The sequence below is a fragment of the Erpetoichthys calabaricus genome, chromosome 16, assembly GCF_900747795.2.
Source record: "Erpetoichthys calabaricus chromosome 16, fErpCal1.3, whole genome shotgun sequence".
Classification (NCBI taxonomy): domain Eukaryota; kingdom Metazoa; phylum Chordata; class Cladistia; order Polypteriformes; family Polypteridae; genus Erpetoichthys; species Erpetoichthys calabaricus.
The window spans coordinates 71,963,293-71,982,046 of NC_041409.2; the positions used below are offsets into that span (position 1 = coordinate 71,963,293).

At 37.9% G+C, this 18,754-nt stretch overlaps 1 protein-coding gene across 1 annotated transcript; it reads left to right on the top strand.

Annotated features, from left to right (window-relative positions):
* Window positions 1-1,262: 1,262 nt before the first annotated feature.
* On the top strand, window positions 1,263-17,013 carry jmjd7 (jumonji domain containing 7). Its single transcript, XM_028821690.2, has 8 exons — window positions 1,263-1,372; window positions 4,793-4,946; window positions 6,113-6,366; window positions 7,534-7,590; window positions 10,605-10,700; window positions 10,916-10,992; window positions 11,117-11,276; window positions 16,612-17,013. The coding sequence occupies exons 1-8, from the start codon at window positions 1,324-1,326 to the stop codon at window positions 16,698-16,700; spliced, it is 936 nt and encodes a 311-aa protein (XP_028677523.2). The 5' UTR covers window positions 1,263-1,323; the 3' UTR covers window positions 16,701-17,013.
* The last annotated feature ends 1,741 nt before the right edge of the window (window positions 17,014-18,754 follow it).

The window sequence follows — 18,754 nt, forward strand, 5'->3', positions numbered from 1 at the left end:
GGCCAATTAACTCAAGGATCTCAAACTCATGTCCAGGAAGGTCAACATTTTCATTCTAAACTGTTTCTTAATTGGATAGAAGGTGCTGTTTGGGACCTAATTCATTTTTCACAGTACATCTCTATATAAAATCCAAAGTCTGTCTGTCTGTCTGCTTTTCGGTGTACCTCTCGCCACGTGTGGTAGCGTACCTTTCCTCCGCTTAGCTAACGGTACCTGTTTGTAAATTGATTTTTAAAGTTTGTCCTTTCACCACGGTGGCGCAGTGGTAGCGTTGCTGCCTCGCAGTAAGGAGACCTGGGTTCGCTTCCCGGGTCCTCTTTGTGTGGAGTTTGCATGTTCTCCCCGTGTTTGCGTGGGTTTCCTCCCACAGTCCAAAGACCTGCAGGTTAGGTGCATTGGCAATCCTAAATTGTCCCTAGTGTGTGTGTGCCCTGTGGTGGCTGTGATTGGCTCCAGCAGACCCCCGTGACCCTGTGTTAGGATATAGCGGGTTGGACAATGACTGACTGTCCTTTCACTACTACATACTGTTTCATTCATTGTATGTTGATATTTTGTCACATACACGGTTAACATTTACTGATTTGATTGTAACAGAGATGTAACAACTGAAAAAATCGAGAAGGTTGTGAATTTGTGTTTATGCTGTAAACGTCCTGTTGAACGTCGTCTTGGCATACACAAGTAGGTTTCTCCGGCTGACACAGAAAACCAGCATGCATCAGAAACAACAATGTATTACTTGTATAGCCCAAAATCACACAAGGAATGTCTCGATAGGCTTTAACAGGCCCTGATTTTTGACAGCACCCCAGCCTTGAATCCCTAAGATGACAACAAAAAAACTGGAAGAAATCTTGAGAAAGGTAGGTCAGAGAGACACCACCTTCCAGGTAAGTTGGGCGTGCAATGGTTGTCAAAAATGTGGTAAATACAGTGCACAAAACAGAACACAATTCTCTTCACAGAGCTGGATGTGTCTGTCATTGCCGCCTCAGAAGCTACTGTGCATTGTTCTTGCACAACGCTCCTCTTCAAGTGAAAATGCAGAGCGCTGCGACAATTCTGAAGGCAAATGCAAGAATAGATTATACCATTCATTACATACAGAACTCTCATGTATAAGGATACAGATTTGTTCAAAAACATCAAAAACAAAGAAACATTGGCGCAGATCGTCAAAGGAAAAGGCTAAAAAAAAACAGTGAGTCAATCTTCCTCCCGCTAGAGGTCGGTGCAAGCGACCACTTGCTTCACTGGAGCGCATTCAGCCGCTCACTAACGTGTCTCCGCGCGTTCTCGTTGACGGTCAGGTGAAGCATGGCTAAGGTGCGTGAATGTCTGCTGGAATTCGCTAAACAAGCGAGAGGTGAGTTACCACCTGGGTAGCCACATTAGGAGTCGAACATATTTACTCGTCGTCACTGACCATTTCAGCTTTACACTTTCTCAGTTTTTAAAGTTCAGTGAATAGATTATCTTATTCACTTGCTGGCGTATATTACACCTTTGAGCAAATGGTCTTAGATGTATCGTTTTCGTTCAGTGTCGCAGTGGCATAGTTAGCCCAGTTGCCTTACAGCACCAGGTTCGAATCTTGGCGCAGGTACCGTCTTTGGGGAATCGGGAGGAAAGCCTGGCAGACAGTGCCAGGTATAAATGCTCAAGTACGGCGACCAGGCGGGGGATTCAGTGGTCCGATCCTACACTCAGTAGAGCGATACAAAAATAATCTGAATTAAATTAAAACCCAACAGAGTCCAGGAAGCGTCTTCGTATGTCTTCACCCTGTACATCACAGCATGGCACTTGTAGATTCTCGGATGATTTTGCACGTATGACACGGTATAGAAGTCAGATGGAGAAGTTTGTTTCTTGGTGCCGAAGTAATTGTGTGCATCTCAACATCAGCAAAAACCAATTTGTCCAATCACTCGTCACGGGGTGGATGTAGAGGTGGCGCATTGATACAAGTACTTGGGGGTCCACATCAGTGACTGGCTGGATTGGACTCGTAACACAGAAGAACTATATGCGAAGGGGCACAGCAGTCTCTCTTCTTTGGAGACTGTGCTCCTTTAATGTAGGGATTCGCAACCTTCACATGTTCTATAATTAAGTGATGGCCAATACAAATATCTACGATGTGGTGTGCTGAGCCGTTAACATCATTTCAAGAGGGACCCACCAAATCAGCAAGCTAACTAAAAGGACAGACTCAGATATGGGATGCACTCTTGACCCCCTGGAGGTAGTAGCTAAGGAGAAACGAATGCAAAGCGGAGTGCCATTTTGAACAATCCTACTCATCCTCTCTCTTACACACTAACATTGAGAACATTAAGCCAACGAACTGTGAAGTGTGTCGAGAAACACTGCTGGGAATCCTTAGGGTTCTCAGACTCGGCCCTGGGGACCCACTGTGGCTGCAGGTTTTTGTTCCCCCCAGCTTGTTTTTAATTTGACTCCTGGGCTATTTAAGTGAACTGTTGTTTCCCAGGTTCTGTGTTTTGGGAACAGTATAGAAATTAGAAAACTAAGTTTGGTAAGATAAAAAATATTAAAATGTACTAAGCAGTTGTATTGGAATAATGTATTTTTTTTCTTTTTAACAGTATTTTCATTCTACTTTTCTAAGTGTTCTAATTGTTTAATCCATTTTTTTTACTAATTAGTGGGTCTAATTATGTTATATGGGTTGAAGACAGTGGCACTGACCAGAAAGCAGGAGACAGAGCTGGAGGTAGCAGAGTTAAAGATGCTAAGATTTGCACTGGGTGTGACAAGGATTGACAGGATTAGAAATGAGGCCTTTATCGGGTCAGCTCAAGTTGGACAGTTGGGAGACAAAGTCAGAGAGGCGAGATTGCGTTGGTTTGGACATGTGCAGAGGAGAGATGCTGGGCATATTGGGAGAAGGATGCTAAGGATAGAGCTGCCAGGGAAGAGAAATAGAGGAAGGCCTAAGAGAAGGTTTATGGATGTGGTGAGAGAGGACATGCAGGTGATGGGTGTAACAGAACAAGATGGAGAGGACAGAAAGATATGGAAGAAGATAAGCCGCTGTGGCGACCCGTAATGGGAGCAGCTGAAAGAAGAAAAAGAAGAAGTGGGTCTAACACTAAAGTAGTTGCAGCCTTTCAGTATTCAGTGTTGTTTCCCTGGGTGTCTGCTCTGCTAGTTTTTAATTGTCATTATTAAGGTACAATGAAGTGAGAAAAACTGCACAGAGAAAGGGCAAATTATAATGAAATCAACAAACGAGAGTTAAGTATTTAAATCTATAGCAAAAATACAAATATTTCTAAATGTCTTATAAATGTAAAATCATGCTGCTGAGCTTTTCTGAATGTAGAATAAGAAGAGACAAAATACCAGCTAATTAAATGAACTCAGTGTTCTCAGTTGTTGTTACTGATTATTAGTCTGGATGGAACAAAAACCTGCAGCCACAGGGGGTCCCCAGAACTGAGTTTGAAAACCCTGCTTTATACCAGCAGCAATATGCATGTATATGCCTTTCTGTGAATGTAATTCCCAAATCAGAATTTTTTTTCTTTTTAGTAATTCTGGTGGATTTTCAGACAACCGTGTTTGTATGTGTGTATATATTTAAGCTTCTGTGAAAAGCCAAATTTCCCTCTGGGAACAAGTAAAGTTCTTTCTATCTGTTTACTGAGAAGCCCCAAGTTAGGTTAATTAACAATTCTGAAGTGAGGGTAAGGGTGTTTGCTAGTGCCCTGCAGTGGACTGGCACCATGTTTATGGCGTACTCCTCCGTCACCTCTGATAGCATCAGAATAGGCAGCTGTCTCCTGTGATCCTGCACACAAGTAAATGACGTTGATAATGGATGGACATTTATATGATACATTTCCAATTCATGTTTAGCACTGTTTAGAATGTTGGTTGTAAAGTAGTATTTTTTTTTAACCAGTGTTGAATTATAGGTTTTAAGGTCATTCTTGTCACGTGTGCAGTAAAAATCGTACTTGCATGCACTAATCAATATGTTAACCACTCTGAGTCCCTGATTAGCAAGTATACGTGTAACAACATTGCTTTGAAACTTCTGTCCTTGTTACCTGAAAAATCTCACAACACTAGTTACAACACTAGCTTCTGTTAGCAGACATGTTAAATTTCTTTTAGATTCTGATCTTCTCCCTGCAGTCACTAGGAAGGTAACATACATACACTCACCAATTTTCTTGTAAGAGAAAAAGTCACTAAAGTTGCATGTAAATGCAAGAGGATGGCTTTGGTTGATCTCGGGACACCAAATACCCAGTCTCCACCACTTAAGGTCATAAGCCTTATAGATGTGCGTCTCTCGTGATCTTTAGTGGTTTGTTGTGGAGAGACTGGTTTGGATGCCTTCAATAAATTGATTAAAGGGCCAAGCAAAGAACAATCCAAAAGTGCTTATTTTAGTGATTCGAGTGTAAGGCAGGAACCAACCATGGGTGTGGTGAAAGGCCATCACAGGGTTCATTCACGCACATAGTCACACTCATCTGGGGCCAATTTAAAGCCAGCAATTATCCTAACGTGCATATCTTTGATATGTGGTAGAAAAGGCAATTTAGGCAAGCAAGAGGACAGTAAATATTTAATGGAACGAATTTTCCAGAAATTTAAAGTAAGGAAGCCATCTAACCCATTCTGTTTCACACAAGAGATGGTTTCTGACTTTAATAGGGGCCATTTAAAAAAAAAAAAAAAAAATTGTTTAATGACCACTCACTGGTGTGTTGTTTTCCATTTTTTAAATTCTGTTTATCCTCAGAACTCTATCTGAATGAGTCTGTGTCCTATTTGGAGTGCCCGCCATCCCCACTTGAGTTTTACAGAGACTGGATCACACCCAATAAGCCATGCATCATAAGAAATGCTTTCAACCACTGGCCGGCCTTAACCAAGTGGAATCCATCATACCTCAGGTGAGGCTTCACAGAGCACACAGTTGCAGGTCAGTGGAGTTTAGAGTGTCGGCTTAAACACAGGATATAGAAACTACACATTTCTCATTTCTCTTCAAAGGTTAAGTTTATTGTGGCAATGGTTTAAACTGATGAAGCCCTTCTCTATCTAAATATTCTGAATACATATTGTATAAATTATGGCATAAATCACGGGAAGATACCTGTGACCAGCGAGTCCAGCAGGGTGTAATTAGATCCACCAATGGACTGGGTCCAGTTCTGGGAAATGCACTGTAAAATGGTATGTCTGCCTTCAATACTGCCTCAAAGTCACAATGATGTCAAAATAACTACAACAGCAACAAAAAAAAAGTCCAAACACAAATAGTAACTTTATACTTAATTTGTATTAAATACGTTTGCATACAGTCCTTGCCAGGCTCTGTTGGGGAAAACCTCATTGGAATTTAGGAGGATGAATACAGCTGTGGTGGTTAGAATGCTCTTTATCATTCTGTTTGGAGAGCAGATGGAAGGCTTTGGTACTGTAATTTGAAGTGTGTTAATGTGTTTTAAAAGTTTAAGATTGTAGTGGTACAATAAGACAAATTTGTTTAACTAGAACCTTCACTGTCTTTTGTTACAAATCTCTGGAAGCAAAGAACTGCTTCATACTTTCTCCTGGCAGAGCACGTGAAATGAAAGTGAAAGCAAAAATGTATTACATCTAAGAATGAAATGCAAGCAATGTAGTATAGTAATTAGTGGAAATAAACTATATATTGTATGTAAATAAAAAACAGGTTATGTATATTATAGAAATTATTAAATACACAGACGTCAGTGACGTTTTAAATATTGATTAAACTTCATTGCTACCTACACTTGTTGTCCTGCCTCCATCATCCTCATAGTGTCCTATGACATAAAATTGCATTGACTGTGAAACTCAGTTTTGGTAGATGCATTTGTTTAATTTGTAACCAGATAAGTTTAAAGGTTTGCTCATTTGCAGTTAACCACTAGTAGGATTTTAATGCCATGATCCATTAAACCTCCTTAAAGCTGATTTATCAGTAATTTTTCATAGTTATTCTCAGATACATTTGATGGATAGTTTTCATTTCATTTGAGTAGTTAACCATCATGAGAAAATTCATGTGCAATTTTGTGTTTTACTACAGGGAGAAGGTTGGCACAAAGATCATTAGTGTTGCTGTCACACCAAATGGTTATGCAGATGCAGTATTCCAGGGTCGATTTGTGATGCCTGAAGAGCGCCGCATGCCCTTTGCCTCATTTCTGGACATAGTTGAGCAGAAATGTAGTGCCAATGGAGTTTTTTATATTCAAAAGCAGTGTTCCAATTTGACAGAGGAGCTACCAGAGTTGGCTGGAGACCTGGAGACACATATTCCCTGGATGAGTAAGGCCTTAGGTAACTGACCTTAATTTTCTAATTGGTTGGGGTGGGGGGGTGGAGCTATAAAAAAAGACAAGCCTTTGAAAAGTATTAAAATTCAGCTTCATGTGTAATTTTCAATCAAATATGTAAATTAGAAAAATAAGTGACAGTTCTAGTGTCAAAATAGAATGTAAGTGTTAATGTGAAGTGTGCATGTGTATATATGTGCATATATATAAAAAAATATATAAAATATATGTACTGTGTGTGTGTGTGTGTGTGTATATATATATATATATATATATATATATATATATATATATATATAATGTGTGTGTGTGTTAGTTTGTATTTGTACATTGATCAGATGTACTGATCAATGAGTCCCCTGTCTTATACTTATTAAATATTCTCGTAACATCTTCAATCATAGTTTCTTCGGTTCAGGATCAAAGGAGGCCAAAGCTCAACCCATCATCTTCGACTGCAAGACAGGAGCTAGCCTTGAACAAGTGCCAGTCAATCACAAAACCCACTCATGCTGGTTAATCTAATATAATTTCAGTTAAAGCTCCAGTACATTCTCATAAATCTGCTTGATCATAGGGCAGCTAGGAATAGGCATACTGAGATATATATTTATATTTCTAATATAGTGTTGAATGTTATTGTAGACACCTTGACACACTACCTTTCTGTTATGGATGGCACAGAAAACTTTTTTTAATTTCCCAATATAAAGTAAAAGAAAATATGGTCAAAACCTTATCAAAAAAGGTGAAAAGAAAGGCTTAAGTAGACAAAGTCTTTGTATGTATTTTTTAAATCTAAGAGGAAATAACAGTAATACTGAGAGTAGTAATGATATGAATTCCACCAAACAAATTTTTCAAATTTGAAAACTATATTTGAATACCATAAACACAGGGCTCCTGTGGTCCTTGTCAGCCTGTCTGTGATGAACATTTGGAGGTGTTCAAAGCTTAATGACAATAACTGTGGTTGCCTTAGGCTCTCAATGGTATGCAGCAGTGGCCCCAGAGCCCTATACTCTTATGGTTCCTTTCACAAGATACCAGGGCTTGTGGGGTTACAAGAGGCATTCAGGTGTACAACTAAAGTATGTGGCAAGTGGGATTTGGTGCATAGTTGATATAATTGACCTAACTCCACAATTCTTCTTCTTTGTTTTGTTTGCAGGCAAGAAGCCTGATGCTGTGAATTTTTGGATGGGAGAATCCGCTGCAATCACATCAAGTATGTTAGTATTGTATCGTTATCTTTAATGAAGGTTGTTTAATTTAGTGATGGATGGGAGTTTTTAGCTATTTTGAAACATTTAATAGAGGTATAGGACAGCAGTTGTAGTCATAGCTCTGGAACCTGACTCAGTAACTTAATACCTTGTTTTTATTGCCACTATTTTGCACTCTGTCACTGAAGAAGATAGCCAGTAAAGCTGGAACAGCACATACTTCAGTTTCTGTTATTTAGAAAGTAAGAGTACCAGTTACCAGTACCAGTTACTTACTGTAAGTAGACTGTTCATTTTGTGATTCTAAGCAGCATCTGATAAAAATAAAAGAGAATGTAAGCAATTTCATTAGTTGGAAAAATTGGCTTTCACAATGGGAAATGGAGGGTGAATGCAATTAAATTAATTTAAAAAGAGAAAGCTTGCTATCAAGTTTCTTAAAGTGAACAATCATTTATAATTAATGATGTAAACAGAACAGGCTTGCAGAGCTTACAAGTTTTGGCTTCCACCTCTAGTTTGCAGCCTGCTATTCTGGTTACTTCGTGACCCACCCAACCCCCACCACATTGTATTTTTGTGCTTTTTTAATTGCTGTTTTACAATGCTATAGGCGTATCTTGTATTTTAACTCTGATTGTCTGTATGAAAAATATGCCAAACAGCAAGTCCCACCATGCAAGTAATTTAAATCTTATTCCTTCAGTTATTGTTCATGAAATGGATGGATAATGCCATTACACAGAAAGCAAGAGTGAGAAGTATGGCTAAAAGTTCATTTCATGGTGTAATTAAAAATTTTGATAGTTTTGGTAGGTACATTATACTGGTATTTGGTATATACTTTTCATAATTTTTTTATATAAGTAACAAATGTATTAATTGTACACAAAGGCATGCCTGTTAATGATCTGATATTCAAATGGATTCAAGAGTAGGTGTTTACCCATCCACTGTGAACTGATAAAAGAGCAGCTTCTTCCTTACTCACTCCTCGGTGCAATAAACACAGGACTTGATGACACTTTCTGTCTGGCCCATACACACTCTCCTACTTTCAGACCACCTTCTTTATACATACTGTACATATATTCTCAGATGGGCTTAAACCATTATAGAGTCTGTAGGGCCAGAGCCAGTAGCATCAACTAACCAATCAGAATATACCATACATAAATTTGGATAATAATCTGAAAGGATTAAGCTCACACATTACACACAGTTCACATACAGTACATCTCTATACACATTACCTTCAAGACACTATTACACGGACATAAACTCACATTTTCCATTTTCTTGTGCATGCACTTATTTCATGTTTTGAAATGAGAAATGTTTTATGTTTAAATGTATTAATTTCACTTCAGAATACAATAACGTACTCAATGATTGTGGGGTGAAAAATGTGTTGGTGGTGGGGGAGAGAACTGATCTTGTCACTTAAGCTTGAAGATTTTATTTAGTATGTAGCAGAAAAGTTTTGAGCAAATTCATACAAACATCATTTTCCGTTTAGTCAAGTTTGCCTGCCTTACCATTTCACCTTATTAAGAACTTGGGGAGTTTCAGAATATTCAGCCCAAATTTCCATCAGTCCATCCATTTTTGGGTCACAGGACTGTCTCACCCACACGGAGCATAAGGGCAAAAACCAATATTAAAGACTTAACCAGGTCAATGTAAGAATTGCCAAAGCTGATTTAGAAAATATCTTTATATTATTGTTCCATAGTAGGGCTGGCTAATTTTTCTTCTTCAATCGTTTAATTCAAATTAAAGTTTTAAAGTGATGTTCTGACATAAAAATCTATTTTTTTAACCAAATTGTACAGTTAAACAGTCAAGCAAACACTTTAGCTTGATAAACTGGTCAAATGTGTACAGTCAAAACATTAGTGCAAAGGATGTGACAAATGGAGGCTCTCTTGCAAATGACAACAAAGCTGGTTGTCTGAAATTATTTTGGATATGAAAAATTGGATGTCAAACTAATGTAAAATGCAAAGCTTTCAAAAAGACAGCTGTAGCTGAAAGTGGACGCACATCCGATTTTTGAAAATAAAGCCTGTCAGCATCTGATAGCTTTAGTGTATTTTTCAACTGAGACAGTAGGAGAAATTGTTTTCTTTTGTCCTGGACAGACCTGAGGAACTAAATATTCCTTTTAATGACTGCAGCGGGCAATCCTATAGTATGACAATGGTGACAACATGAAGAGGAAACACAAAGGTGTGCAGGCCAAGATGCTGCAAAATCCCTGTACTTTCTTTGTGGGATTTGCTGCCTACACCTTAAATTTATTGGTAGCAGATACAGAAAGAAGCTTAACAGGTACCATTGCATTCTTTAGTCATCTGCAAAAGCTTTATAGCTTCTTTTTATGTGCACCTTAAAGGTGGAGTATCTTGATGAAACATTGACATATAGGGAAGAGCACTGAGGGCTGCAATAAAAGAAAAAGTTGCAAATAAAACTGCACAGTTTAAGGAAAGGTCCTTGTAAGTGATGTGAAAAAAATAGAAAATTCTACACCTTACCTCACTGACAATAAAATTTTGTTTTTGAATTAAAGTTGTGTTTTCAGTTTGCACACTGGGAGAAACCTTCATTTTGTGCCATCCCCCCAAGAATATTTAGAAGTGATTTTAATCCATCCATTTTCCAACCCGCTGAATCCGAACACAGGGTCACGGGGGTCTGCTGGAGCCAATCCCAGCCAACACAGGGCACAAGGCAGGGAACCAATCCCGGGCAGGGTGCCAACCCACCGCAGAGTGATTTTAATATAAGTTTTAATTTTTAGCCATATTGCCCATCCCTATTTTTTAATATTAGAAGGCTCTTCAAGTGCTGGTTATGATGGTTAAAGGAGGACAGATGTTTAATGAGTCTTTTTTAAATCTTATTAGTTAAAATTATGATTAATTTTCTTGTAATTTATTTGAACTGCATTGGTTGTAGGAAAGCCTGTTGATTCTGACATAAAGCTGGTTTTATTTCATTTTTTCCTTAGTGCACAAAGACCACTACGAGAACCTGTACTGCGTGATATCTGGAGAAAAGCAATTTATTCTCATTCCTCCATCGGATCGACCATTTGTTCCTTATGGTCAGGATCTCTGTATGATGGATTTTTATCTGTTTGCCTAATGTTGTTAATGTCATATTTATTTATACTCTAAACATTTTGCCTACTGTTTACGACTGCAGATTCACTGTGGGCTCTGAGGGGATTCTGTGCAGATTAACTTGCATCAGTGATGGGAGCAGATGGGTCCAGCAATTTTGCACTTCCTTGACTCTTGCCTTTATAATTTTATTCAGAGTTGTACCATCCAGCAACATTCCATGAGCAGGAAGATGGTACATTTAGTATTGTGGAAGAAGAGTGTGTTGATAAAGTAAGAAGGGATTTTAATATAAACTAACAGCTTTTACTTCTTCCCTTTACTAGATGAATGTGTCTTTTAAAAATTTTGGAAAATGTAACCCCTATTTTATTTTTTTTATAATTTTTATTTTTAGGTTCCCTGGATTCCTCTAGACCCTTTGAATCCTGATTTAGAGCAGTTTCCAGAATATCCTAATGCAAGACCCCTGACTTGCACTGTAAAAGCAGGAGAGATGATGTTTCTACCATCGCTATGGTTTCATCATGTACAACAATCTCATGGCTGTATCGCAGGTGAAAGGATATTTTTCTCTGGTTGTTGTATATACAGTATTTATTATTTTCTGTGCTTGTGCAGCATAGTTTAACTGCAGAAGTCTTCCAAATGTTGTCTTGTCCAGTTGCATGCATTATATAAATCACTTAGAGCAGCACAGCCAGGCATTCATTGTCTCAGAGAAATCGTAGACAAGCAAGCAGACCCAACAATGGCAGAAAGAGAAGAGGGTAGAAACTTGCAAGTGATTTGAAATAAATGGCTTGTTTAGAAGTTGAAAAATGTTGACACTGAAAACCGTTTTCAAAAATGGGTAGCCCAATAAGTATTTTTTTATTCTGCCTGTGTCAAGGGCATTACAATTGTCTGATATGTTCAGATTCTGTTGCAGTTGTGAAAAGTGGCAGTGTGAAGCAAAATTATGAAACAAAACACACTCTTTTTTAGGAAATATGCTCACAAAATTGAGATGAGAACACAGACAATTCTGTAAATTAACTCTGAGCACAGTATTATTCATTCAATAGGTTAATTTATTATTAAACTTGAGGCCAACATGCAAATGAGTGTTCAGTGACAGTAATGTGGATTTTGGAGTGACATAAATCTACAGTGCATCCGGAAAGTATTCACAGCGCATCACTTTTTCCACATTTTGTTATGTTACAGCCTTATTCCAAAATGGATTAAATTCATTTTTTTTCCTCAGAATTCTACACACAACACCCCATAATGACAACATGAAAAAAGTTTACTTGAGATTTTTGCAAATTTATTAAAAATAAAAAAATTGAGAAAGCACATGTACATAAGTATTCACAGCCTTTGCCATGAAGCTCAAAATTGAGCTCAGGTGCATCCTGTTTCCCCTGATCATCCTTGAGATGTTTCTGCAGCTTAATTGGAGTCTACCTGTGGTAAATTCAGTTTATTGAACATGATTTGGAAAGGCACACACCTGTCTATATAAGGTCCCACAGTTGACAGCTCATGTCAGAGCACAAACCAAGCATGAAGTCAAAGGAATTGTCTGTAGACCTCCGAGACAGGATTGTCTCGAGGCACATATCTGGGGAAGGTTACAGAAAAATTTCTGCTGTTTTGAACGTCCCAATGAGCACAGTGGCCTCCATCATCCGTAAGTGGAAGAAGTTCGAAACCACCAGGACTCTTCCTAGGGCTGGCCGGCCATCTAAACTGAGCGATCAGGGGAGAAGGGCCTTAGTCAGGGAGGTGACCAAGAACCCGATGGTCACTCTGTCAGAGCTCCAGAGGTCTTCTGTGGAGAGAGGAGAACCTTCCAGAAGGACAACCATCTCTGCAGCAATCCACCAATCAGGCCTGTATGGTAGAGTGGCCAGACGGAAGCCCCTCCTTAGTAAAAGGCACATGGCAGCCCACCTGGAGTTAACCAAAAGGCACCTGAAGTACTCTCAGACCATGAGAAAGAAAATTCTCTGGTCTGATGAGACAAAGATTGAACTCTTTGGTGTGAATGCCAGGCATCACGTTTAGAGGAAACCAGGCACCGCTCATCACCAGGCCAATACCATCCCTACAGCGAAGCATGGTGGTGGCAGCATCATGCTGTGGGGATGTTTTTCAGCAGCAGGAACTGGGAGACTAGTCAGGATAAAGGGAAAGATGACTGCAGCAATGTACAGAGACATCCGGGATGAAAACCTGCTCCAGAGCGCTCTTGACCTCAGAGTGGGGCGACAGTTCATCTTTCAGCAGGACAACGACCCTAAGCACACAGCCAAGATATCAAAGGAGTGGCTTCAGGACAACTCTGTGAATGTCCTTGAGTGGCCCAGCCAGAGCCCAGACTTGAATCCGATTGAACATCTCTGGAGAGATCTTAAAATGGCTGTGCACCGACGCTTCCCATCCAACCTGATGGCGCTTGAGAGGTGCTGCAAAGAGGAATGGGCGAAACTGGCCAAGGATAGGTGTGCCAAGCTTGTGGCATCATATTGAAAAAGACTTGAGGCTGTAATTGCTGCCAAAGGTCCATCGACAAAGTATTGAGCAAATGCTGTGAATACTTATTATGTGCATGTGATTTCTCAGTTTTTTTATTTTTTAAAAATTTGCAAAAACCTCAAGTAAACTTTTTTCACGTTGTCATTATGGGGTGTTGTGTGTAGAATTCTGAGGAAAAAAATGAATTTAATCTATTTTGGAATAAGGCTGTAACATAACAAAGTAAGTAAGCCCGTGATTCACTAGCAAATCGGAAATCCAAGAATGGCAATCAGTTTCTGTTCCGTCCGATATCTGGATGGATGACGTATCATGGAGGGTGGGTGCGTCTGGGGAACTGTCATTTAATTACATACGCATATCTGTAGTGAAGCGGTCTCGTTTTGTGGAGATGTGATTCCGTTGCCTTTGCTGACACCGACTGCTGGCAGAGTGGAGCACAGCAAGTTCAGCCCTGCGTCCATATCCGGTTTATGCCGTGTAGTTTGGACATCTGGGGATTCCGTACTGTAATACCGTAATGTGATTCACATATGCGCTGAATCCTCTCGTATTTGTTTTCTCTGTGGCGGGCTTGTTGCAGTGCGTGTATGCCTCGATGCGCCCTGCGCCCAGCGCCCATATCCAGTTTACAACCTTCGGTTAGTAATATGGATGTGGAAAAAGTGATGCACTGCGAATACTTTCCGGATGCACTGTAAATTACTGCCAGAGTGATGGTCATGAGTTAAACTCAATACTTAACAAAACAAACTGAAGGAAAAACACTAGCAGATACCACAATCTGCCACTACATTAATGAGAACAGCAGAAATACTGGCAAAAAATCAGTGTGCAATCAAGCATTGCCATAGCTGTTGATAAATGAGCTAATATCTACCAGATAACAACTTATCTGTTAGTATGTTAAATATTTTACCCCTCAAAAAAAGAAGGAATTCTTTGAGAATCTGTTAGATGTGATAGCATTTGAAACTTACCAGGAGAGGTCATATAGATCGTCACATTGAGTCCTTGAGAATTACAGATTTTTGAAATCTTAAATCCAAAATATTACCACACCTTAAGAATTTGTTGAGGTCTAGCTTACTATAAGACTTTTATAAAAGTAATATTGTAATTCACCTTTCTGATTGTTTCCTTTTAATTTTTATTTGTTTGAATATTGTTGTTTCAAGTTCCATTCATTCATTACCAGATTTTTTATTTTTTGTGTTATATATTTGTTTTACTTACATACATATATATATATACACACACACACACACACACACACACACGCACACTCTGGTTACAGCAATTCTACAAAGCACATGAAACCCCAAAATGTCTTTTCAATTGAATTTCAACCATTTTTCATCTAATGACTTCCATTTTTTACTTACAAACCTAGCAAGCTAGTTTTGAGACAGATGAATATGTAGTCACTGATGGTGAGGAATATTACTGCACACTATGGGACACTTCCTGTCAGATTTTGCTGCCTTCATAGGCAGAAATAGAATAATATGTAGGACCACAATTGAAAATAGAAAAATAAGGAAAATTATGTTTTTAATTAATACTGGTAAAAGACATTTTAAAAATTGTTTGTAAGCAGTAATTTAAACAAAAATATGGCAATAGTAACAGATTAAATATATGTCAAGTATGTTTGTCATATTTTCCTACCCAGGGTTTCGATCTAGGATGACAATCCTATTTAGTGACATGTAGACAACTTCATTAAATTCAGAGCCCTCAGAAATAAGTGGTTTTGTTAGTGCAGTTAGATGAGGGTGTAGATTTTGATATTTTTATTTCCCCATTACATTTTCCTTCTGTGATTTTTATTTTCATGGACAGGACAACAAGGTATATGTTGCATTTTGTTAAAAAATAATAATAATTTGCAGATTTTATTTGCTTTCACATTTTTCTACCTGGGTTTAAATATTTTAATTTCTCTTTAAAGGCTAAGATAGCAGAATATATAATCAAAAGCAAGTGTGTGGGCTTATTTAAAATGCTAAGTTCAAGGTTTATTTATTTAAAAAAAAAAAAAACATTTTTAAATGTGAATGAAAATACTTGCTTAAGCCAAGCCTTTTTTTTTTACTTCAAAAAGAAATATTTTTTTAAATTGCATTTTTAAAGTTATAACTATGATGCAAAAAGTTTGTCTCTAAATATTTTAATATAAAAAGTATTATTTTATGTAATATTCCACATTGCATAGAACAACACACTGTACAAAATTGGGTTTACATTTTTACATGTTAAGTTTTCAAAAATCAGATGCATTCTTCTAAACTATTTGCACATGTGAAGCATTTATACTCATTGAAATTGATCTGTAACATTTTATTCTGTTGTATTCTAACTGGGTATGCTCATGCAATTGTACATAGCTAAGATATAGATAGTAAAACAAAAATAAGACTGCATCTGCTTGCCTTGTTATTCCTGATATAAATGCTTAAGAATTGGTAAAAGATGTCGGCCTATAAACATAATCCCAAACTTTTATTTGTGACCTTGTGTTTGGTCCATTTTACATTGCATGAATGTGGGGAGCCATCCAGTTCACATAAATGATTCCCCACACCACATTTAATGTATTCCAAAATGTCCCATTTTAGGAAATCTACTCTATGCCTATTTTATCCTGGATTAAGTTCAGTCTGCAGGACTGTATACTGGAATAAAATTGATTCAGAAATTGAATGAATGAATCAAAGAACTTAAGTATTTAGAAATAGTTTGTTTAATAACTCTGTTAAGCATTACCAGGTCAGATTCATTTATAGTGTTCATTTACTTAGATGATAGTTTTATACCAAGAACAGATTATTTTCTCAATTTATTATTTCTCAAACTAGCCCAATGACTGTGTGTGTGTCTTGCTCAGGATCACACAGTTAAGTCATTGCTATGGACTGAATCAAACAATGTTTTTAGATAGATGTAATTTAATTTTTCTACACTTGAACACTTAAATAGTTATCAATGTGATATTGAAAATGTTTCATGGTACTAAGAAAGCTGGATTGTAATGATTTATTGGGAAATCAACCCTAAGAGGACTTCGCTGTCATTTAGTTAAAGGACCATTGTGACACCCTATCTACCTAAAATGCTGTGGTATCTGGGAACAGTATATGGCACAAAATATTTCAAAGTAAGTATTTGTTAGTAGTGTGTAATAATGTATGATAGTGGAATTCACAGGTTAAAATACTGTACTGTTGGTTTTTAAATGAATTTAAACAATAAGTTGAGCAGGTGACTCAAAGCACACTGGTATATACTGACAGCTCCAATCTCATGCAGTTAGTGTAATAAGTAGACTTACTCTTAATAACGTAAATGTATGTCTTTCCCCAGTGAACTTCTGGTATGACATGGAGTATGACATCAAATACAATTACTTCCAGCTACTGGATTCCCTATCTCAAGCTACAACTGAATCATAAATGATATTCACCAGTGATGGAGCACTAAAGGGGATGACTGAAAACAACATAAGCCAGAACAGAAAAAAGAAATATTTTAAACTAAAATAATCACCAGAGACTAAGGAAGCTGTTTCATTGGAGGAGTGGATATGAAAAGAAACAAGTAATTTTATTATTAAAAAGAGGTGGTTTCAGCCAGTATAGATCCAGCGTACATCATGTGTTTTCTGCTTGATCATGGTGTTGTATTAAGCTTGGACCTGACTAAAATGGTCAGCACTGTGCACTTGACAATTTTTTATATAGGAATTCTTTAGTTTTACACCTACAAGATTTCGTGTGTGTCTTTTTTTCCTCATATTTATTCAACATGAGTGCCTTGGATAATTTATTAGAATTTTAAAAAAATGTCTTTTTTCCATTTACTTTTAAATTATGATTTCACAAAATGTTTGATCAAGCTGGCCTTTGGGACAAAAGGCTAGAACTGTTATTGGTTATAATGTATTGGCATCTATTGGAATATGTCAGAACTCCTCATGTATAATAACCTTGCTCTGTCCAATGTTAGTATTTTATTACTCCTGAGCATTACTAGCTGTGCACTGGAATTCATGTTCATCAGGGCCTTCTTCAGGGAACATCTAATATGTTACAAATTACATATGTTCTGCAGCATTTAAAGTAAGCCTTGCACACTGAAGCAAACAATTTGCACAGGTGTCCCAACTTGTGTTGATTACTTAAAAACCCTGTGTCTTAAAGCAGTGTTAGAACAGTCTGTAACTACAGCCTCTGAGGTACTACTTGAACTATATTCCAGTGATAATGAAAAGAAAACAGCAATTAACAAATTAAATGAAACAAAGCATTATTACCCTTAGAAGTATAGGTCTTTCATTTAGAGAAATTACAAAAAGAAAAAAAAAATGTGCCAGTGATTCCAGTGATGTCCTCCTCAGTCCAAAGGCAAATTGGAGACTGGAAGAAACTCTGATAGGAAGAGATCTGGCAGACCCAAAGTCATAATTCAATAAGAAGACAAATTTCTGAGGGCCACCAGCTTGTGTGATCAAAGACGCCTCGTAGCACAACAGTCCAGGTTGAAAAAAAGCAAGTCAAGTTTCTACTGTAAAGTTTCTACTGACTTGGTGCTGCAGGTTTGAGAGGTTGAGTGGCAGTAAGAAAGCCAGTCCTTAACGGACAAAACAGGGCCCTGAAATACCATCTGTGGACTGCTGCAGATTGAACAAAGTCTCTTCACAGTAGAAACTGAGACTTGCTTTTTTTCAACCACTATATTACGCTGTGCTTGAAGCTGTGTTGTGCTATATGAGGCACCTGTGATCACACAAGCTGGTGACCCTCAGAAACGTGTCTTTGTATTGGGTTGTGACATTAGGTCTGCCAGATCTCTACCTAGTTTCTTTCTAAACTTCTTTGCCTTTCGATTGCGTACTTGACTGACACTTCTTGTTTATATATTGTGTATGCATATCGAATACGCCTATTAAGAGTTTCATCAATCCTGCTGGGCTAGGCTTCACGCCCTCACAACTATAAGTAGAGCCAAGACTGTGGATGTTGAGATTTGAGGGCCTTTAAGTAGAGGCTACATCTGGTTTTGTTCAAAACTAAGTTACAAAAGGTTGAATTACATGAATAATAATGCTAGCTGTGCTACCTGTCAAAGATGGATTGAAATTTAAGTATTCAACATAGCCCTCAGCATTGAGGTTTGCAGTGTACCGTGCATAGTATACAGTACTGTACACTCATTGGCCACTTTATTAGGTACCCCTGTTCAACTGCTTGTTAACACAAATATCTAATCGGCAAAGTACATGGCAGAAACTTGATATATTTAGGGCTATAGACATTGCCAAGATGACCTGCTAAAGTTCAAACCGAGCATCAGAATGGGGAAGAAAGTTGATTTAAGTGACTTTGAATGTGGCTTGCTTATTGGTTCCAGAGGGGCTGGTCTGAATATTTCAGAAACTGATGATCTACTGGGATTTTCACATTCACTCATCTTTAGGGTTTACAGAGAATAGTCTGAAAAAGACAAA

Coding starts and splice junctions, on each gene's coding strand:
- jmjd7 (XM_028821690.2), top strand. CDS start 1,324: ATGGCTAAGGTGCGTGAATGTCTGCTGGAATTCGCTAAACAAGCGAGA. Junction 6,367..7,533: donor CTGGATGAGTAAGGCCTTAG/GTAACTGACCTT, acceptor TTTTGTTTGCAG/GCAAGAAGCCTGATGCTGTG. Junction 10,701..10,915: donor TCGACCATTTGTTCCTTATG/GTCAGGATCTCT, acceptor AATTTTATTCAG/AGTTGTACCATCCAGCAACA.